This window comes from Panthera pardus, unplaced genomic scaffold (assembly GCF_024362965.1).
Source record: "Panthera pardus isolate Hobbes unplaced genomic scaffold, ASM2436296v1 HiC_scaffold_17, whole genome shotgun sequence".
In the NCBI taxonomy this organism is placed as follows: Eukaryota; Metazoa; Chordata; class Mammalia; order Carnivora; family Felidae; genus Panthera; species Panthera pardus.
This window is the reverse complement of record NW_026526732.1, coordinates 16,635,080-16,658,424: the sequence shown is the minus strand read 5'-3', so window position 1 is coordinate 16,658,424 and position 23,345 is coordinate 16,635,080. Positions and strand designations below refer to the sequence as shown.

The 23,345-nt window shown below is 46.6% G+C and overlaps 1 protein-coding gene across 1 annotated transcript; it reads left to right on the top strand.

Moving 5' to 3' along the window:
• The first annotated feature begins 477 nt into the window (after window positions 1-477).
• Window positions 478-18,501, top strand: IYD (iodotyrosine deiodinase). The gene is made up of 5 exons (XM_019431765.2): window positions 478-736; window positions 10,054-10,245; window positions 12,755-12,914; window positions 16,277-16,433; window positions 18,194-18,501. The coding sequence occupies exons 1-5, from the start codon at window positions 559-561 to the stop codon at window positions 18,374-18,376; spliced, it is 870 nt and encodes a 289-aa protein (XP_019287310.2). The 5' UTR covers window positions 478-558; the 3' UTR covers window positions 18,377-18,501.
• Window positions 18,502-23,345: the final 4,844 nt, after the last annotated feature.

Below are 23,345 nucleotides of genomic sequence, written 5' to 3'. Positions count from 1 at the left end.
CTATCTGTTGTCTTAGGCTTTGTTAAAAAATATATATCAAAACCTCGGGGCAGGGTTTCACAAATATGATGTTTTTAAAATGCAGACTATCAGGCCTTTTTCCTGGAAATTTTCTTTCACTAGATGTGAGTTGGGGCCTGGAAATCTCCCCTTTTAAAAACAAGTTCCCCAGGGGATTCCTAGCTTCTGGCAAGTTGAGGACACATTGCTCTCGGAGAAAAGTTAAACAGGAGGAAGATTAAACACCTTCTACCGCTGTTAGCAACCCCTAGCGCATTCAACTATTTACTCACATTCTGGAACTTATTGTCTATGCCTATATTTCTTGGGCACACGATTTTAAAAAGCGAATGCACCTGGGCATTACCAAACCCACAACACACCCCCAGTGCACACGCTGTGATCTTTGCTCCTTTGCAAAGTCCTCTGAGAGTCACAGAGTTCACCCTGTCCCTCCCACAGCTCCCTCTTCCTTCATTCCTCGTTCCTGTCTCTGTTTGTTTAAGTGCAGTGTGGGAAGTGTGTGCGCTGTTCAGAGTGAGAGTCAGTCTTACGACCATGTTTTTCCTGACTCCAGTCCTGGTAGCAGTTGTCTGCATTTTGATCGTGTGGATCTTTAAGAATGGTGATGGAAGCAGCAAGAGACGGAAGGGGGAGCCCAGAGCCAGGGCCGAGGTTCGTCCCTGGGTGGATGAGGACCTAAAAGACAATACTGATCTCCACCAAGGGGAAGAAGGTAAGGACACTGGCCAGGCTACTGAGCTTCTCCTGTTTGCGTTTTTCTGATGAGCAGGGCTTCTGGGGAGGAGGAAACACGTGCGGGTCAGTTTCATCATCAGCCTCTACTATGTCATCAGAGACAGATCATTTCTCTCAGGGGACACCTGCTGGCACCAACCCACCCTTGATTTCTGGATCAAGAGTCAGTAAAGAGCTGTTGAGAGGCTGACATTTTCCCTAGCTCCATTCCTGCTCTGGCTGTTAAAATCTTGGCCAAGGGGCACATCACAGGCTGGTGGTGGCCATGGGGAAAGGGGTCGTGGGTTTGTTTGTTTTTTTTAATGTTTATCTATTTATTTTGAGAGGAGGGGAGTGCAGAAAGAGCAAGAGAGAGAATCCCAAGCAGGTTCCGCGCTATCAGCACAGAGCCCGATACGGGGCTCAGTCTCACGAACCACGAGATCACGACCTGACCCGAAATCAGGAGTCAGACGCTGAACTGACTGAGCCACCCAAGTGCCCCCAGAGTGGCCAGGTTTTAATCAAGGACTTGGAAATGCAAAATGTGGCATCGATCTAGGGGCTCACTACTCTTCCTTGTGCCAGTCGCCCTGTGTCCTCAAAGCTTGGGTGTTCAACTTAGTGGACAAGGCAAGAAGTAGGCAACAATCAGGGAGTAATGAGGGGCTGAAGGGATCATCAGGGCCTTCAAAGAGGTGCGGGGAGCGTGGGGGTGCAACAGAGAAAGGACGAATTGGGCCTGGCCAATTAATAGGACCTGAAGAGCAATGGTTAGGAGGCACCTCAGATGAGAGGAGCAGAACGAGCGTAAGAGCAGGGACGGACCCTCTGAGAAAAATGTGGAGGAGATGGGAAGACCTCAGTGGTAAAGGCGGTGGGGGGAAGGGGGGAAGTGAAATGGGGTGGTGACCATGGGCCCAGTCCTGGCTGATCTGAGGATGAAGAGGTGGTAAGGAAGCAGGCAGGGAGACGTTCTTGAGGAGCCTTGAGTGATCAGTGTTGGATGTGCCTCGGAGGTGGGTTCGTGGGATGGACTCGATTTGGAAGAGGCTCAGTGATTCTCAGCTGGACCGGTGATGCCCCCGCCTGGGAAGAGGCCACCTGGACATGTGTGTGGGTGTGTTCGTGTATGGGCACGTATGTGTGCACATGTTCTGAGTTGCCCTGATCTCAGGATTGGGGGTGGGGTATACAGCTGGCGCTCAGTGCGGGGAGCCAGCAATGCTGAATGTACTGCAGAAAATTCAAGCCCAGGCGGCCTCTTGGCAGGGCTCCCTCTCAGTCTCTCGCTGAAGGACATCCCCCCCGAATGCCAATCCTGCCCAGTTGAGAAGCACTTTTCTTGAACAAAGGGACATCCGTTATGAAGCCGCGTGGTGGCTTGCCCGGGTAAGGTTGGCCTGGTTGGTGGTGGCAGTGGGAACGCAGAGGAAGGAGTGAGTCAGGGCGAAGTTAAAGAAAGAACAACGGGGGTTGGTAATAAATTGAGTCTGGGGAGAAGGAGAGAGTTAGGCGCTGGAGGCTGGCCGAGGTGGAAGGACCCTATCATACATGGGGGAGGGGAGAAGAGCTAGGCAAGAGAGGATGTTGAACATAGACAAAGACGTGTTGGATTTGAGAAGGTGACACATCTAAGCAGAAAGGGAGAGGGGGTCCAGGCGAGGGATCCAGGTTGCAGACACGGGTTGGATAGTCCCAGCACAGGGTGGTACTTGGAACTTATAAAACTGATGAGTTCTCTAACGGGATATTTGCTGGTGATAAGACTGAGCATAGAACGGGGGGCACCCGCAACTAAGAGGGTCTGTGGTGGGAAAAAGGGACCGCAGAAAAGACCACCTGGGGAAGGAACTCCAGGATATGGACAACAACAGGCTCTTAACAGAACACTGGCTGTGTCCACTTAGCATCGCGTTTTATGTATAGTAAACCACTCAATCTTCAAGCCAATACAGCAGCGTGGGCACTATGATTATCCCCATATTAAAGATAGGGAAACTGGGGCTCAAATCTGCTAAGTCACCTGCCCAAGTAGGTAGTGATAGAGCCAGGACCCAGGCACATAGCCAGCTGTTAGACTGCATTTCTCATAGGAGAATAACCTAGAACAGAGAGGGCAGGAGATGACCAGCGGGCCTAAAAATTCCCTGCGAGATCAGAGGTAGTGTGCCTTAAGGAAAGCCCACTCAATCTGCAGACTTTGGGGGTACAAGAGGGGTTGATAAGGCCGGTGGGGAACCAGGGACCCGGGGCTGGACTGAACGTTGGGAACACAGAGCAAAGCTGTGTGGCCCTGTCTCGTTCTGCTTGTTCATTTTTGCAAAATCCTCTGCCTCGTTCTTCGTTCCTCACATGGAAGAATAAATTGCACCTTTAGTGGCCTCCTCAGCAGCCATGGGCACCTCTGCCCAGAATGTAGGGTTCAGTCTCTTGTCGGAATTTTTCTTGTTCACTTAAGCGACACCTACTGAGGTCTCAGAGGTGATGGGTGAGAAGCAACTTTTAAACCCAGGTTTCTCTGCCACCCGAGTCCCTGCGTCTAACCCCTGGATGGGTAGATACAGTCTAAGAGAGGATTCAGTGCTGGCACTGAAGGTTCAGAGGGGACCGGGTAGGGGTATCAGCTGGAGAACCGAAAGGATTCCATTACTGAAGAAACATGGAGATGCTTTTGATGACGGCAAATGGACACCAGATTCAAACCAGGTGGAAATTAATTACAAGAGACAAAACAATAAAATAAGGATTATAGGCCATTCTAGTGCGAGTTTAAGGAAAATAAGGGTACCAACCCAACCTCCTCCAGTTTTGGCTCGCAAAGAATGCTTACTCCACCGAATCAGCATGCGTGTGAGCTGCTTGGAAAATAAATTCGGCCTAATTCAGAATAAATAGACATTCGGCACAGGCTTCCTTTAGGGAGCAGTCAAACGTGTGTCTTGTTAATATTTTCTTGTTCAACTGTAGCAGAGGTCTAAGGAGGAGAAATGACAAAGAGGAAGGCTGGGATTGTCTCCCTAAAGTGAGCCATAAATCCTGTACAAACATGCTCTAGTCAGGCCCAGGTTCTTGGAAGCTCATGGAAATGGAGATAGGAAGAGAAGATAGAGGGAACACATCTCATCAGGATGTGTTTGTTTTGATACTGGCGGGGATATGTCTTCACTTAGCTTTACTGACCATCCAAAAACTACTGTCCTCATTGAAATTTGGTCCCGGATTGTCTAGTCACTACTAAGAAAGGCTAGTGTTAGGGGTGCCTGTGTGGCTCAGTTGGTTAAGCGTCGGACTTTGGCTCGGGTCATGATCTCACAGCTTATGAGTTCGAGCCCGCATTAGACTCTGTGCTGACAGCTCAGAGCCTGGAGCCTGCATCAGATTTTGTGTCTTCCCTCTCTCTCTGCCCCTCCCTTGCTTGCTCTCTCTCTCTCTCTCAAAAATAAACATTAAAAAAATTTTTTTTAAAGGAAAGGCTTGTGTTAGCAATTTTATATGGTTCTACCTAACACACTGTGTAACTTCCAAGTGAGAAAAGATAAAATGGGGAAAACTCAGTCATACCAGTGGAAAGCAGGAAAGGTAGTGGAGGAGAGAGGCAAGAAAAAACCATGTGTTAGAAAAGTGAGCTCAGTGATGAGGATAGATACATACATAGATACGCATGTATGCATATGTATATAATTTTACAAATCTCACACACAAATTGATACATCTCTGTATGCATATGTATATGTATGGGATATATTTGTATGTAGAGAATGGTAATAAGCAATTTCAGGGTTTGTGGCTGGCCGTTACAAAAAAAAAAAAAAAAAGGCCTGTGTTAAAATTATGGCCTGTGTGGGTAACACCTGAGAATTAAAATGTTCCCACAGACTTGGGGAAGGACAGTTTTTTTATGTACCCATGATAATGAGCAGCCGTTGGAAGAGGTTTCAAACCTGTTCAACGAATAGAGGACAACTCACCTCAGTAAAAGCTTAGCAAACCCACCAATCAGTGGCAGCCTCTTACCTCTGAAAGCCAATCAGGGATGGATTCACTTCAGTACCAGCCCCTCTGGGCGCCAACCAATCAACAACAGTTTCAAACAAGTAACGCTGTTCCTACAGATGATATCAATCTTTTTACACTCCAGGGAATCCACTAATTCCTGAACTCCAAGCTTCTCAACCAAGTGGTGGGCTAGAGCTAGACAATGGGAGGAGCAAGAACCAACTGTTAAATATTCAGGAACATGGTGAGCCATTTTTCACTCATCAGCTTAACGTCAGGCCATGATGGGAGTATTTGCTCAATGGAAATTGGCAAGTGCTGCAAATCAGGCCTCCTCACCCCTCTCCTGGGGCTGGTTTGCCAGCACATCACTGCCAAAAATACCCAAAAATACTATAAAAGGTCAACACTCTACTGTGTTCACAGAGATTCTCCTTTGATATAGGAAGGAACAAGTCTGGCTTTGTCTTTGCATTTCATTATCCTTTGACACATACACCCATTAATACTTTTACATGGCTAATTTTGAAAGGTTAGTTTACCAAGATTCCTGTAAGACCTTAAGGTTTTAGGGCAAAGGGCAGGTAGATTGAGATGAGAGATTAGCAAAGGGAAAGGACTTGAATGGAGTCATTGTCTTTGAGATCAAGTCCGGGGGAGCCCTAGGGGGGAGGGTGGACCAACACAGGGGGCACTGGGGATACCACAAGAGATGATGGGGCTCAGAAACAAGTTCTGTCAAATTCATTCAGGATAGCACAGGGGAGGAAAAATTTCTCTCTACCCGTCAAGATTCTTACATCTGATCTAAGAATTAAATTGCCATGAGACGGATTAACAGGCGGGAACAAACAATTACATGTGCCTACAGTTTCAGTAATAAAATTGAGACCCAAAGAAATGATCAAGGCAGGCAGATTTTACACATTTTAGACAGAGACAATAAACTTGTGAGGAATCAACAGGACAAAGAAATGTTTGGGAGCTTCAATTAGTAAGAAATTCTAAACAGAATTTGGGCTGAGGTAGTAGATTAGTAAAAAGTAACAAGATTTGTTTCTAAAGCTTTCTTGGCTGTAAAGTTCATGTCTCTGGCGATAAGGATCTCTCTCTACTTTCTGGTACAGGGAGAGTACCTTTCATATGAGAGATTTATTCTCTGCTTTCAGAGACAGAGGTCACAGTGTCCTTCCTGTACTGGCTATTTCCTAAGTAGCTTCAGTTCAAAATAATCAGTATGCCCTTGTGGCACATTTTGGGGCAGCCTGCCCTGCCCTGAGTCCCTACAAAAGCATGGCTCTATTCAAGAACTTTCTACTAACCACCCCCCCGATTCCTCAGGCCCCACACACCTCGGGAGCTGCTGGTGAAATATACTGCAGGGAGCTGGACAGTTGACAGCCCTACGTGGAAACAGAGTGACGGCTAAGGCAGCTGGGAAGGAGGTGTTCTCAGGGCAGGTGTGGAGCCCTGACCTCGCGTCATCCTCACCTTCAGCATTTGTCTCCTGCAAGAGCTGCCTCCCTCTCAGCCATATTAATATTGCTTCTCAATGTTCCCCAAAATGCCAAGAAGGGGACAAGGATGATGTGACACAAACTGGCCTTCTAGCTTCATAGCTAGAAACTAGTTGGCTCATTTGCAAAGATTTTGAAGTAGAACTCCAAAAACACAAAAGCAATTTACGTGGAGATGCAGCCCCAAACGAACAAACACAAAAATACCTCTGTGTTAACCATGAGAGAATACACACGGCCTAGAGCTTCTTGGCTGTTGGACCTAATGGTGCAGTTTAGAGATCCTTGGCATTAAAGCAATGATGAAAGGTGAATTGTCCTGGGTGTCAATACCAAACCCCAAGTGTGGCAGTATAGGTTGCGATCAAAACGTAGACTATAATAGCATCCATTTGTTTTGAAATATGTGGGCTTTATGCTCGAATGAATCCTCTAGAGAGGCTTGGCTGGTGTAGTGTGGAGGCAGAATGACTAGAGTTTACAGAGGCTGTTCTCTCCTCTTGGAGTGAGGAGGTCAGGGGGGAGGGAAAAGGTGGTACCTTTGGTATCGGTTCACTGCCCTGCAGTTCCCTGGGTGCCTTCTCTCCAAGCCTGCCCCCTTCCTCCCCCCCACCCCTCCACTGGCAAAATGTAGACCATCTGCCCTGGGAGAGGCTCCAGGAACAGCAAGCCTTTCAGGACAATCCATTGACTGGCCATTCATCTACCCTGCTCGCTGATAACATCCAGGCAGCTGCTGCTTCATTCTGCTACAGTGGGAATGTTTACCTTGGACTTTAAGAGCTGTGGAAACTGCCAAGTCATGAACCTGGGCTGGCTTTAGTTTATACAAATGCTGAATAGATATTAAGAGTTGGTAACTTGTCTCTCACACGGTTAGTGAGGCATTTCATGCATTTACTCATTTACCACTTGCTAAGGACAGAAGTCGCCAGACTTCGTAACAAATGACGTGAAAGGATGCACGGGCGTTAAAAGTCTGTTTACACATTTGCTAAGTTCAGGGTTGGCATTGATGACATCTGGGTTGGGTTCAGAATCGACTGCCAGAAACCTGTAGGTGTTTGCTGCCCCTCCCCCATCATACCCGCCTCATTTAACTGAGCAACTGTTGATGGTCCTTCTCATTAAATGTGTGAACTGCCCTGGCTGCTAGTAAACTTTATACAGATAAAGAAGTTTCTCACTAACAGTGGTGAGGAAACCACAGTACTTGCTGGTATTGTCATTGGGGTTTTCAGCGTCTTTGAAGTCATTTCTTCTTGACTTTCCCTCCCGGGTCAGTCTTCCGAGAGAGCAAGGAGTGAAGTACAGTATGTGCATGCGAGTGAAGGAGAAAGGTAATTCTCTACCTGAACTCCACCTGGAACGTCCCAGACCCTCAGGGCCAGGCACTGGATCCCTTTTGCTCTTTTCTTCTGTTCCTGTTGTCATTCTCATCTTTATGTGAGGGTTCCCAAAGTCCCACCTTCTGGACTCAGACTTTTACTTTCACACTTGACATCTTTTTTTTTTTTTAATATATATTTTTTAATGTTTACTCACTTCTTGAGAGACAGAGACAGAGTTTGAGCAGGGCAGGGGCAGAGAGAGAGAGAGAGAGAGAGAGAGAGACAGAATCTAAAGCAGGCTCCAGGCTCTGAGCTGTCAGCACAGAGCCTGATGCGGGGCTCAAACCCACAAACTGCAAGATCATGACCTGAGCCGAAGTCGGATACTTAACCGACTGAGCCACCCAGGCACCCCTCACGCTTCACATCTTTGCTTGAACAACTCACAGGCATCTCTAATGTGATAGACTGATGATTCATACCCCTACTTCCCCCAGATGGCTCATTGCTCATCCTCTGTCTCAGTAGATGGTCCCACTCTCTCCTCAGGTGCTAAAGCCCACCCCCTGGGACTCATCTCTAGTCTCTCTCTCCCACCACTCCTGACCACACACCTCGGCAGGTCTTACCATTTGTATCTCCAGGATCTCCAAGAATTTGTCATTCTTTTGTGGCCCACCTAGTCCGGGCCAGCATTCTGCCCTGGCTTCTCAGTGGTGTCTCGACCACTTCACTTTTGTCTCCCTCCAATATATATATCACTCTGCTTTGTTTTTTCTCACTCTTATGTTTTCTATCTATTAGTTTCTCCTTGCTCTAGATATTTCCTTCTGAGTTATCTTCCAGTTCGCTAATTTTTTTCTTTAGGTATGTATAAATCCTAAATCCATCCTGCTTTAAATCCATCCATTAAGTTCTTAATTCTGTTACTTTAATTTTCAGTTTTAGAAGTTTAGTTTCTCATATTTTCTTTGTCACTTTTTGTCATTTCCTGTACCCTACAGATCTATGAGTTCTAAATATAGTAATCGTAGTTGTTTTATCTTTTGAGTCTGATAATTCCAATATTTGGAGACATAGGAAATCTGATTCTGTTTTTAAACATCAATTCTGTTGTTTCTTGCTCAAAATGTTTTGTTTCTTTTTATGCCTGATTGTATTTGGTGCATCGCTGGTAATTATACTTAAAATTACTTGTGTATTGACATTTGCTCTTGCTAGGCAATGGAAGTATTTTCAGGCAGGACCACCTAATTCCAAGTTCAAGTTTGAGGCAGGACCCACCAAATGGTATTACCGCTTGGGGGCTGATTTATTTAGAATTCATTCTTTCTTTGAGGATGTGATCTTGGGGTCCCAGCTTATTAGCCTTCCCATTGTGTATAGGCCTGGGCTTTGATTCCTATCATCCTCAATCCCTGAAAATATGGAAATAAAAATGCAAATATGTAGAGATTGGCAAGTACTGTCAGAAGAAATGTGGCTTCTGTGCTTACCCACCTGCAGATTCGTATTTCCCTTCAGTTTTGGCTTGGGAATTTCTTACTACACTGTCAGCAATATACTGATTTTTTTAAAGACTTTAAAAGTACTTTATTTCATGATTTTACTGGTTTTCAGCTCATGCGAGATTGTTTCAAACAAACTAGTTCACCATTGATGGAAATTTTCATTCCTCATCTTTGTGTAGGTAAAACTTTCTTTTTCTTGATTTATAACCAGTGGAATTTGGATAGTCAGTAGTCAAGACCAGAGTTCAGAATTCTGTAGACCAATACTTTTCATTTTTTATTGACTCTTTTGAGCTGATAATCTTGCAGACATTTTTGAGAACTTTATTTCTTTCTCCCCACTGGCCATCTTATGACTGTAGGAGAGGAGAAATAATATTCCCTCTATCTTTTAGGTTCTTGGCTGAGACCCCTCCCCCCTCCCCCCATAATAAAAGATAGATTAAGAGGAGAAAAAGAAATAGGAGCTTAATCACATGTATACCTACCGTATACATGGGACAGGCCCAGGAAACTTGAGTGAGTCCCTGAAATGGCCCAAGTCACTACTTAAATACAATTTTCAACTAAAGACAAAAGAAAGACGTTAGGGGAAGGGGATCCAGTTAGGGGAGGTTATCAAGAAAAGCACAGTGTTTTAAGCTGGGGTAAGGCGGTTGTACAGATTTAAGTCCACCTTCTCCATTGATAAGACTTTCTTGCCAGGGTCATCCTTTCCTTCTTGGTACAGGGAAGGCTTGTGGGTGGGGATTTCCTTCACAAAAGTACACGTCCCTTACAAAAAGGTAACTTCTACTCTGGTTTTCAGCACTTTTCTTGTGTCTTTTGTTTCTTAAAAATTATCGGCTCAAAATAATCCTTGTGCCAAAGAGGCGTACCACGGGGTGACATATTCTGCTCTCCTTCGTGACCAAGAAGTGCAATTTAGTTTGTTGCCTTTTTTGTTCTTATTTGTAGATGCCAATGACCGGCAAGAGTCAGAGGAAGACGTCGAACATATTCCATTCTCCCACACCCGGTATCCTGAGAAGGAAATGGTGAAGAGATCCCAGGAATTTTATGCACTTCTCAGCAAAAGACGGTCTGTGAGATTCATAAGTAGTGAGCAAGTCCCCATGGAAGTCATTGATAATGTCATCAAAACAGCAGGTCTGTAACTGCACGTTGTGCTTTTGAGAATGTCAGCTGTAAGTCACAATATTGGAGCACTACTGAAGTTCAAACACACTGAATAAAGCCTAGGGTGATACGTTTATTTATAAAATCTTACCCTGGTGTTGACTGACTGCCAGAAACATAACGATTTCCGCTTTCTACAAACTTTTGACTATTACAAACTACCTGGGACCAGATGTGACAACAGTTTAAAACTTCTGAAATTACTGAATATTAGGATCTTTTATTTGGGCGCCTGGGTGGCGCAGTCGGTTGAGCGTCCAACTTCAGCCAGGTCATGATCTCACGGTCCGTGAGTTCGAGCCCCGCGTCGGGCTCTGGGCTGATGGCTCGGAGCCTGGAGCCTGTTTCCGATTCTGTGTCTCCCTCTCTCTCTGTCCCTCCCCCGTTCATGCTCTGTCTCTCTCTGTCCCAAAAATAAAATAAAACGTTGAAAAAAAAAAAAATTTAAAAAAAATAAAAATAAAAAATAAAAATTTCTGAACATACTATTATGCATTGGAAGAGAAACATCCCCTTACTTTACCCCCCTCTTAAAATACATTCACACACACACACACACACACACACACACACAGGCTCACTCACATTTGTGCATTTCTCTTTTCAGAACCAAATTTTTTAGATTACACGCTCTAGTACTATTTTCTAATAAACTAGCAAAATTTACCTACATGAATTTGCAAAGTAAACCACAGCAAGACAAACCCATTTTCTTTTTTTTTTTTTTTAACGTTTATTTATTTTTGAGACAGAGAGAGACAGAGCATGAACGGGGGAGGGTCAGAGAAAGAGGGAGACACAGAATCTGAAACAGGTTCCAGGCTCTGAGCGGTCAGCACAGAGCCCGACGCGGGGCTCGAACTCACGGACCGTGAGATCATGACCTGAGCTGAAGTCAGACGCTTAACCGACTGAGCCACCCAGGCACCCCAAGACAAACCCATTTTCAACATGAATTGATATTTCCACAGAGGAAAATAAAAGAATTATAGGAAAAAGGGGGGAAGCAGATGTCAGAGAAATCCCCTATTTGAGAGTCTCCTCTGATTGGAGTATTACTCCTATATAAATCACATTTAAGTTCATTTGCAAAGATTATTGCATGGCCATTGTGAATGGGCTTTACGTTTAGCCCTTGACTTGCATTTCACAATCCAATCATGCTGTCTTGACTGTAGGGAGTGTGGGTGACAACAAGAGCCCCATCAAGCAGGCAGTCCTGACCCCCCCCCCCGCCCCGGTGTAGAGCTTCTGCCATTAAATTACCAGGAAGAATGGAATAGTTGCTTTTGAAATAACCTATTCGTGGGTCCTTGTGGTCTCTGGCTGGGAACAGTGGGCCATCTCTAAGACAGCAGGGTGACACCTAGATCAGAAGTTGGGCCTGGTTGGAGTCTGAAAGGGGATTCTAGCTCCTTGGGCACTGAGATACACTACTAAGCTCTGTACCAGGATCCTGGGGCTGATCCAAGTGTGGGCTGAGGCTTCCCATAACCCATGAGAGCTGGGAGACAGGCTCTTATGTACTGAGCACCCAGGGCCAAGAGTTCTCATGTGTCTCCAGTGGGACCACAAACCCCACAGTGCTGCCTTCAGCGTCCTGATACAGGTACCAAACAATGTATAGTTGAGTTACTTCTCGTGAGTGGTGTTTTCCTTTTATTTAAAGTTTGTTTATTTATTTTGAGAGAGAGAGAAAGAGAGAGAGTGAGCCAGCCGGGGAGGGGCAGAGAGAAAGGGAGAGAACCCCAAGCAGGCTCCACCAGCCCAGAGCTCACCTCCGTGCTCGAACCCCTGAACCTCGAGATCATGACCCCAGCCGAAGTCAAGAGTCAGGCAACCAACTGACTGATCCACCCAGGCGTCCCTCTCATGGGTGTTTTAAAAGCCATTTGACCATTTCAATGTTACCATTTTCAACGAGCTTCATGACTCTATCCTTTTCTAAGAATATCAAGGGGCACTTGGGTGGCTCAGTCGGTTACGTGCTCGACTCCTGGTATCGGTGCAAGTCAATGATCTCACGGTTTGTGAGTTGGAGCCCCACATCGATTCCCTCTCTCCCCCTCTCTCTCTGCCCCTCTCCCTGTCATGCTTTCTCTCCAAATAAATCATCTTAGAAAAATAATATCAAAACAAACAACATTTTGGAGCATTTGGGCTGTTAGAATTTCCCTTCTGGGTTCCCTTAGTTCCCTTACATAGGAATGTTTCCCCCCCACATACTTAGAGAAGTGGTGATAAATCCCCCATAGCCCTGGAACCACTGGCCTCGACCTCAGTTAGTTGGTTTGTAGCCCCTAAAGTGATGTAGAATGAAACAGAGAGGACAGCCACGTACCAGAATCCGTGACCAAGCACTTTGCTCACCAGGTGATTGAACTTCGTTTTCAGCGAGTGTGAGTTACTATACCCATTCTTAATGACCATTCTCACATTTTCGTGTTTCCATTTCTGCTTTTAATGTTATGGATGATAGGAACTGCCCCAAGTGGGGCCCACACGGAGCCCTGGACCTTTGTGGTTGTGAAGGACCCGGACGTGAAACATAAGATTCGGGAGATCATCGAGGAGGAGGAAGAAATAAACTACTTGAAAAGGATGGGACGCCAATGGGTTACGGACCTGAAGAAACTGAGGTACAAGAGTTGATGGGATGATTAACCTCTTCTGTGCCTTAGTTTCCTCATCTGGAAAATGGGACTACCTAGGATTTACTTCGTTATGAAAATTAAATGTGCAAGCCTGCTTGTAAGCACATAGAATGGTGATGACAAGGAGGAAGTGGCATCATTGGTAAACAAACAGTCTTCCACCCAAGTAGTCGTAAACACACCTTTGAGGACTCACTTCGCTTTTCTCCCATCTAGAGTGTAAGATCGTGGCATAAAGATGTCTTGGCTGAAGTAAATTACATTTGCTAAAGTGATAACACCTTCCAAGTAATCTTAGCACATGGTTAGTAAGAGCAAACAATCCGTGCAAGTATGGCATCTCTTAGGCATCAGTAACTGTGTGGGCTTCCTTATCTCTAGGAAAGAAGCGTGGGGGAACTCACTGTAACTAGGTTTAAGCCTGAGCCCTCGCGCCCTGGGGGAGGCCCTGCAGGTGTCCATTTTCTCTCATAGCTGCCCCTGCCAGCCACGTGTGGAGTCCTGTTTGCCCATTGAGGGACAGTCATCCCTCATAATGTCTCAGATGCATTCCATAACTTCTCTGTCACTTTTGTCATCACGGCCGTCACCGTCCATTGTTTAGACTCTGCTTTGTCATTTATGGAGTCCTCTTTATAACCACGGCCCTCCCCATAAAGGCCACTTCCTTTCCCCTCCAGCGTGCTCTGAGGCTGAGTGTGAGAAGGGACAATGGGCAGAGATGTTGGTTTTTCTTTCTGAGAAGGGAAGCTTGCTCTTGTCTTTGGCATTTGGAGTGCAAGGGCGCTCACACCGCTGGTCCCAGCCGCGGGCCTTCGGTGGCCAGTCCTGGGGTGTTATGGGGTGTTATCCGACACCCCAGTGTGACACAAGCTTGTGATAAGAGAAAAGCAAGAAAAGGCGACCAGGTTGCAGCCCTGGGGGCAAGGGAGGAGTATTCAGGGCTGGGTGATGAGAAGAGGGTCTCTTGGCTCTTTTCCTGTTTCATTTATTTGGCCCCAGAGGTCATTTTCTTACCTAAGATGTTTAAACCCTATTAAACAGACGCCCTTATGGAAATGTAACTTATTACCATGCTCTGGAAGTAGTGCAGAATATTAATAAGAAATATAAAAATCTCGCTGCATATTCATGGGAAAAATGGGATGGATAAAAGTTGAGTTCCTACCCTTAGAGAGATGTCCTGCTCTATGCGTGCACAGTGCTTACAAAACGCTGCTGGCCCCTGACGTTTTCCCCAATGAAGGCAGAATTAGTCGCTCTCTTGTCTCTGTGCTCAAAGCCCCTAATACGTACCTTCTGTGCATCTAAAATGGCCATTTCATCACATAGCATTTTGCTTATTGGCTTACTTTTCTTCTCATTGCATAGGCCATATTTTAGAAGCCTTATGGACTTTCTTTGCGGTCAATACGAACACGCGCATATATACATAAAACGCAAGGGGTCCAGGTTTAAAAATGTCTTACACCATCTAGCGTAGTGTGGTTGCAGAGTAGGCAGTTGAATAAATGTTAAATTGAGCTGCAAATGAACATATATCCTGACATCCTAGGCAGAAGGTGCTAGTTGTCCCTTTATTAATAAGTCTCACTGCCGTGTTTTTATCCACGGTCATGTGATGTCATAATAAATTCTTGTGAACCTGAGCAAGCCAGAAATATTAGATACCAGTGTACATTTAGACCAAAAAAAAAAAATAAGTACAAAAATCATTAAAAAGTATTCATCTGCGTTTGAACAAAGGCACACTGCTTCATCTCTGTCTTACATTAATTTCTTTTGAATTATTCACTGCAACATAATATCGGTGACCATAATAATGCTAACACACACACAGCAATGTGTACTGGGTACTTTTCTAAGCCCTTAATATATTTGACCGATATCACCCTCACGATAGCTGTATGAGGTGAATGTGCGACAGCACGTTTTACATATGCGGGAACTGAGCCAAGGGAGGTCGAGCAGGTTGCCCAGCATGACAAAAGCCGTCGGGCTCCCCGAGTTTATCTTCTTTCTGAACAACAAGCATTCTTCCTCTTCGTGAGGAGAAGAGAATTGGTAACAGCCGAATGTGACGAAACTGGCTGAAGCGTGAGAAGGCAGCTTGGAAAATGTGACCTGTAGAAGTTAATAGCGTAAGAGGAACCATAGAAAACCGCACAAGTGAGTTTAGTATGTTTGAAAATAGTGACGCACAGCTAGGCTTAAGGTGAAATCACCTCTTGTTTATTAATGACATAATGTGGCCCAAGAAAAGTTCTAATGTATATCATTGCATGAGTAGCACTTCGAGTGTCTGAGCTAGAATAAAGCTTTCGCCAAATGTATGGATTAGGGTAACGGGATAGAGAAAGATATGCTCCTTAGCTGGCAAGCAAGACTCTCAACTTCGTATTTATACCTCACGTGAATTATCTCCCACTCTCACAAAGTTCACTTCCTTTTCTCCATCACTGGGCTGGCAACATCACCATCTTTGCACCTGTCATTTTGGTTAAACTTCACCATCACCTTTTTCTTCTCCTTTGCTTCTGTACCAGACCTGTCAGCTCCAGCTTCTACGCCTTCCCGAATTCCCTTGGCCCATTGCTATTGTCTACCTTCTGGTCCCCCTTGAGCTCGCCCCTTGCCCACACCAATCTACCTCTTCCTAAAACAGATCTGATCATGTGATGCTTCTGCTCAGAAGCTTATAGTCCCTCTCCATCACCTCCCACACGAAGTCCAGGACTCTGCAAAATCCGTGCGTAACCTTCCAGCCCACCCGTGCTCCACCTCGCACCCCATCCGCCAGCCTATCGGGCTTCTGGAAACTCCCCGACCTGCCAAGCGTCCTCCGTCCTGACTCTGCCTTTACTTGTTGACTCACTAAGATGTCCTTCCCCAGTGCCCCTCTCCATCCAGTCTCCAGCACCCCACCTCGAGGGAAACTTTGGAAACGCTCTTCTAATATTCTTATTCGAAATTACCAACGCTTCATTTGGAGGGTTCCTAATGCAACTGACTTATATTTCTTTAATATCACCTACCGGGTTTTAGCTTGCTAAATTTTACACACTGCCTTCTGGGTTATAGGCTCCTTGTTTGTGCCTTTGCATTTCATGTGCCTTGCTACACTAGGCCCTCGTTAACACATGCTTATTGAATTGAATGACCTTGGACAGAACACTATAGCGAAGACACAAGTAAACAACCGAAAGCCTTTTTTTTTCCATTTAAACATAAAAGACAGGAAGTGCTTTTATTTTAGATGTAAATAAGATAAGGTTGTAAAGGGGAAAAAAAAAGAACAAAACTCATTAAGAGCAAAGAGTCTCTGGATTATCTTTCTTTCGCTTCAGAACCAATTGGGTTAAGGAGTACTTGGACACAGCACCTGTTCTGATTCTGATTTTCAAACAAGTACGTGGTGTTGCGGCAAGTGGCAAAAGAAAGGTCCACTACTACAATGAGATCAGTGTTTCCATTGCTTGTGGCATCCTCCTGGCTGCTCTTCAGGTATGTTACCCCCCCCCCCATCCCGCCCCAAAGAGAGGAGCGATCCTGGAAAGCCAAACAGTGGCCTTATTCACAAATTTCAGCGGAGTTTCTATTTGAGAGACACTTGGAAGCTGTTCATCTAAAGTCGAACTCCTAAGACACGTAGGTTGGTGTGAAAAACGCCCCTGGAAACCTGGTGCAACGTGCTAGAATCCTCTTCTGGAAACATCACTTGAGGCTCAGAAAAATGGCCACTGCGTTTGCCTTCGTCTGTAACGACACGAAGCTCCAAGGGTTTCGGCAGGCATGCTGCCTTGCTGGGCTCGCTGTTGTCCGAGCCGGTGGCATGATTAAAAAGCTATAAAGAGAAGGCTCTCCCAGAGCTCCTTCCCTGGAAAGTCGAGCTTACGTGGCCTTGCGCTGGAAAGACATCTACGTGCTTTAAACAATTCCATCTCTGCAGTATGTGGGGTCGCTGGAGCAATGCTAAGCATGAAACAGAGCAGATTGAGGTACACCTTTTACAGGATTCAGTTCATTCACTCAACTCCTTCTGTGTGGCAGGTCCGAGGGGAGGGGGGAGGGCACCAGGGAGGTCTTGCCTCATGAACTGTGCATGCATTCTGGCGGGGACTGGGGTCCTGGGGTAAAGAGAGACAGTGAGCACGTAAAAGAAACGAGGCAAACAAGATGGTAAGTGAGAGTGATCATACTTCCAAGCGACAATCGAGTCCAAAAAACTACACGCTTCTTCACTAACTCGAAGCAAACTTTATATGGCGAAAATACCTTGCAAAATACAGTCGTGGCTAACACAAAAGAGGAAGAGGCTTTTAGATTACTTGAAAAGTTTACCTAGAGAAAGTGGCATCTCACTTCCTCCCTAATGCTGTGAGCATGCAGATAAAGGAAGTGATGTGCAACATCGGACCACGCGGATGCCCCGTTCATTCATTCATCTGCCGGAAGAAGCAAAGGGTTCACAGAGATTTTTGAGCTCTGAATCAGCAGCCTTGTCACGTTAGTGTTGAGTTTGCTGCCCTCTAGCGTCGCCTCAGGCATGATTTTGAGCATAGGTCCTATTTGCGAGGGAGGAAAGAGGAATCTTCCTGATGCTCCCCATCTGCACAGATCGCATAGCGACCGGACCAAAGAGCCTGTCCTGTAGGACTCTCAAAGGCAGTTCTAGAACTTCTGTCTGGCTCAGGCTTAGCGGTGACCCTCTGATTGGGAAATCAGAGGGGAGGGAGGTAGCTTGGGAAGCATCTTGAAGCTGCATGTGATTTTTATTAGGTGTTTATTATCCGGAGGGGCTCGTAGACAGGTTGAGGGAGTAATGCCAGGCTACTGAGCCTATGTCACTGGACGTAGGTATTTTCGGCTGGGGTGGTCCTCCGCCTGCATTGCTGGTTATATAAGCATAGGAACTCCCTGTTGTTTGAGGGTATACCCCTTCCTTGGGTATATTTGGACCCCCCAAATTTCCTTCCATGAAATAACCATTCCTGTGTCTTAACCATCAATGACGAATAGGACGAGTATTTTTCTTCTTCAAGAAGCTTCTTACTGTTTGGTTCAAAGAACGTGGTGACTAGGGAGGTTGAGGAGAACAGGTGAGGTTTAAGGTCCACCTGCCCAAGCTGGCGGGCTCTTTGCAGCCCAGCTGCAGGGAAATGATGGGACAAGCAGGCCTAATGGGGACCGGAATGTCCCCAGGCCACAAGCAAAGTCGTGACTTCCATTGAGTTGACACTGTATTCTCTCCCCTTCTGTCGTAGAATGCGGGACTGGTGACTGTCACCACCACACCTCTCAACTGTGGTCCCCGTCTGAGGGTGCTCCTGGGCCGCCCCACAAACGAAAAGCTGCTGATGCTCCTCCCCGTGGGATACGCCAGCAAAGAGGCCACGGTGCCCAACCTAACGCGGAAGCCCGTGGATCAGATCAGGGTGATCGTGTAGGCGGGAGCCCATCTGGGATGCGGACAGACGACGGCCTGGTCCTCTCTTGTCCCTCTTGGGTCTGCGGGCTGCTCTTCCCACGGGTGTTAGGTCTCCCCAGCACCTCCCTCCGCTCAAGAAACCTTTCCGCAGGAGTCTGAGAAGCTCCTAGCGTGACGAGGTGAACATATTATAGTAAGAGGACGACAGGTGCTTGTCTTTCATTTCCCATCTGCTTTGGGGATGCATGCAAATTTTACTAAGAACAATTGCAAGATTTTAAAACTGTTCCCGAAAAATCCCTGGTGATTCTTTTTCTCTCTGACACCCTAAAAGCTCGTATACAGCAAAGATTCATCAGAGAGTTTAATGTGGCCCCAAGAACTCAGCTACGTGATCGTTCTTGAATTTGCATTTAGACTAATCAGATAGCCTCTGCCCTCTGATTTCTGGCGGCTCTTAGGCCACGGATGGGCTTTTGAGATCCACTCTTTTACTGGACTTCATGGACATCCTGCCAGTTTTTAGCAAGCAACTAGCAAACTCATGAAAGCGTCCCGGGCCCGGAACAGACGAGTGCACGCCGAGCAGGTGAACCTGAACTGGCAACCATGCGAACACGTAAGGGGACAGTCGTGTCACCCGGCGGTGCGTTGGAGCTGGCTCGCACCAGCCTGCGGAAGCGGATTGTTCAATATTCAGGAATTTGGTGAGCCAGCTGTTAAACCATTTGCTGCTTGGAATCTCCCATGGTGGGAGTATTTGTACCACCGCAGTTGGCTGATACTACAATTTTTCTCGAAGGGCACTGTTTTCCATACCCCGCACTGAACCGTGTCTCTCTTCTTTTCTGCTCCAGACCACAGAAGACGCACCCCTTTTGTGCAGATGGCACTCAAGCAGTTTGGGACTGGTGGGGTGCGAGGTGTTAGGCTGGGAACGCCAGACCCCATCTTTCACGGATCGCTCTGTCTTCCCTTCCCGGGACTCTGCACACACAGGCACATGTAGCTCAGGTCCGTTTTTGTCAAGCAGCCCTACACAGCTCTTTCTCCCCTCCACCACCCTTCTCCTCTTCTTTTTCCTCAGTTTCCTCAAGAAAAATCTCTTCGGCCTCTTTTCATTCCACATGTGAATACACAATTTAGGAAAAGCCCTTGGTATTTTTGACGAGAGTCAGAGCTGGAGACAAACCTGTATCAAAGGAGGACGTTTTCTCCCCCCCTTAAAATATAATTAGATGTTACAAGAACCTGTGACCCTCGACCTCTCAAGTTCTTCGAAGGATCTAGAAGTCTCCTTTGGAATCTCCAAAGTCTTCCATCTGTGTTTTCATTGTTCTCTAAACATGCTTTTCCCCAAGGCTACAGATTTTAATAAATGAAAATTTTCTTACATCTGTTTCCAGTTTTTTAATTAGTGTTGTGACAGGTGTTTGTCCTGTACTCTTTATTGTAAACGAGCATTGTTTTAACTAACTATGGCCTTATTAGTCTTACACGGGCTGCGAGCCTATGGGACCCTAACCACTGTATTTCAGATTTTTTTAAACAGGGAAAAGATACTCTGAATTCCAAGTATCAGATTAATAAACCGACTTTGGCGTTTCAATGCAAAGAAATTGGGGGACGCCTGGGTGGCTCCGTCGGTTAAGCAGCCGACTTCAGCTCAGGTCATGATCTCATGGTTTGTGAGTTCGAGCCCTACATCAGGCTCTGTGCTGACAGCTCGGAGCCTGGAGCCTGCTTCGGATTCCTTGTCTCCCTCTCCCTCTGCCCCCAAGCCCCTCCTTGTGAGCACGTTCTCTCTCTCTCTCAAAAAATAAACATAAAAAAAAATAATAAAAGCAATAATATTTAAAAAACAACAAAAAGAACAATGCAAAGAAGTTGAAGTTGTATTTATAAACTTCTGTTTCTCATGTGTTGAAACTGTTCGAGCCCAGAGAGCTATGTGCTGGTTTTAGTTCCGCTGAGGAGGGCTGAGGTGTATAAGGGAATCTTGCCTCTGGACTGTGGGGTGAGAGGGAATCAGGTCAGTGGTGGGAGTCTGGGTACAAGTTCAAGTACAGAGCCACTTGAGAGGAAAGAGAAAGCCCAGCCACACCAGTCAGGAGCCCTCAGGCAACAGACTCCGAAGGCCTAGAAACCTTCCAGATCACCGTGCCCAGAAACACAGCCCTGGTTTTTATAGACGCTGAGCAAATGTGCAAAGGCACGTAGTCTGGAAGCACGATAGCCATTCCCTTCGGGTTCGGGGAGGAGGATGTTACAGTCAACCTTTCAACAACACGGATTTTTTAGATAAATACACCAGTACTACAAATGTATTTTCTCCTCCTTATGATTTTTTTAGTTTTTAAATGATTAAGAAATTTTTTTTAATGTTTATTTTATTTTTGAGAGAGAGAGAGAGAGAGAGTGAGTCGGGGAGGGGCAGAGAGAGAGAGGGAGACACAGAATGGGAAGCAGGCTCCAGGCTCTGAGCTGTCAGCACAGGGCCCGACACAAGGCTTGAACCCACGAACCGTGAGATCATGATCTGAGCCAATCCCAGGAGTTGGAACTTAACTGACTGAGCCACCCACATGTCCCCTCCTCATAATTATCTGAATAACATTTTCTTTTCTCTAGCTTGCTTTACTGTATACAGTATATAAAACATATACCACACCAGATATGTGCTATTTATGCTATCGGTAAGGCTTCCTGTCAACAGGTTATCTGTAGCAAAGGTTTGGGGGAGCCCAAAGCTAGATGTGGACTTTGGGCTGTGCAATGGCGGGGGGTGGTGCGTGGTCAGTGTCCCTAACCCCTGTGCCATTCGCGAGTCAACTGTAACAGTGGTTCTTAGTCTAGACAGCATAGCATAGATGACCTGGTTTCTCTTCTACTCACCAGCTGGGTGGCCATGAAAAACTGGCTCTTTTCAGGCCTCGTTTGCTTCGTTTGCAAAATGACAGCAAAGGTGGCATTGGCCTCGGGATATGGGGTGATTGTGTGTGATGAGTCACTTAGTTCCTAGCTCCCGGGAGGGAACACTTGGTGCTTAGCTTTGATCGTTGGCTCCTGATAGCAGCAGGAGCAGTGGTAGCAGGTGGTAGGAGAAGGTATTCTTACAATTATTAATACTAGGTGCTGTGAGTGTTCAGCAAAAACATAAACGACACCCCTTAAGAATCTCGTCGTTGGGGTGGCTGGGGGGCTCAGTTGGTTAAGCATCCGACTTCAGCTCAGGTCACGATCTCACGGTCCGCGGGTTCGAGCCCCGCGTCGGGCTCTGGGCTGATGGCTCAGAGCCTGGAGCCTGCTTCCGATTCTGTGTCTCCCTCTCTCTCTGCCCCTCCCCCGTTCCTGCTCTGTCTCTGTCTCAAAAATAAATAAACGTTAAAAAAAATTAAAAAAAAAAAAAGAATCTCGTCGTTAGTGCACTAAACAGTCTTACACTGCAGAAGAAACGTATCTGCTATCTTGGCTTGTGTTAGGCGGTGTTAAGAATTTCGGCTTGACTCGGGCTGTGTCTGATTGGGTTCTGGGAAACTCGACAGGGGTCCATTTAACGAGTCATGAAAAGACTCATTTTCAGGGAGGAGGGCCGAGGACATAAAGGAAGATCCCGCGACGACAATCAATATCAGAAAAAAAGAGGCAAAAAAAAAAAAAAAAATTAAAAAAAGAAAAAAAAAAAAGGCAAAGCACAATGTGGTCTGGAGTCTGCACCCCCCAGGTCCCAGTCCATAGAGCCTCGCTTACGTTCCTGGCCAGCTTCCGGAGCCGCTCCTGGAGACGCCTGTGTGATGAGTACACAGCCCGGCCATGGAGTCCAGTTACGCGCGGGGCTGCGTTCAAAGAAACATCAGACGGGCGTCGGTGGTAGAGCGGTGAGCGTAGCTGCCTTCCAAAGAAACATTCGATGGTTCTTGCGTAGCCAATAATACCAGACAAGCAATTAATGTCTTTATTGCCTTTGCTTGACGACGCAGCAAAGGAAGTTCCAGAACTTAAAGGCCTCCTTCCCATCTTCCTGTCTCTAAATACGTACCTCTAGATACGTAAATCCGTGTCTAACCAACAAAGTGGGGCAGCTGCTCCCAAAGTCCGTATCTTCCCCATTCGTTAATCGTCTCAAACGCTTTGCACACTTTCTCTCTACACGGGCCCTCTCATACCCCTTGTTCCTTCCCGCTTTCTGTGTCTGTTTTTCTCTCTCACCTTTCAGCATTGTACACCCAGCTGGCCCTTCCAGCCCTTCGGGCTTTCCCCCACCTCCGGCACACATCATTCTGATCCTGGTATGAAAGGCCTAATAATAGCAGGTGACGGGAGGCTTTCCTCAGCCGGTCAGGGAGAGGAGAGGAGCTGGTGCAGCCTTGGGTAGCAGTATGACCTTCAAGGTCACGTCTAGGAAACAAGGGTGGCGGTGGGCGCAGCAGTTAAGCACGTGAGCCTAGGGGTCACACGGCCTGGGTTGATAATCCCCGTCCTACCAGAGATCCCAAGAAAACAGTCTTATTTCTTCGCTCACCTGGGTCCCATGTTAATGGAGGCTCTTATCTGCTGTACAAAATGGCGGCAGTCATACTTACCTTGCAGAGTTCAGCACAGTCCCTGGTACCCAGCATTCCTACACAGGAGGTGTGTTTATCGTGCGGGTGGTGGTAGATACCACCGTCATCGTAAGGCAGCCCTGCTCTGGGATCCGGGTAAGCGAAGGTAAGAAGCGTGGGCGAGAGACACCCCCCTGTTCAGGGGAGAAGCCTGACTATGGCAGCTGCATCAGCCCCCAACCCCCCCCCCCCGCCCACCGCCTCACCCCCTGTCCCCTCCCAGAGCTCCTCAGCGGGGACCACCGCTGGGAATTCTCTTTTCCCTCTGTGTGGTTAATGTTGCCAATTTGATACGCAATGAGGTTGTCTGTTTGCATGCGTTTTTAACCTTCACATTTTTTTTTTTTACTTCCAACTTCCAGCGGGAAGGTGGGGCCGTCACCT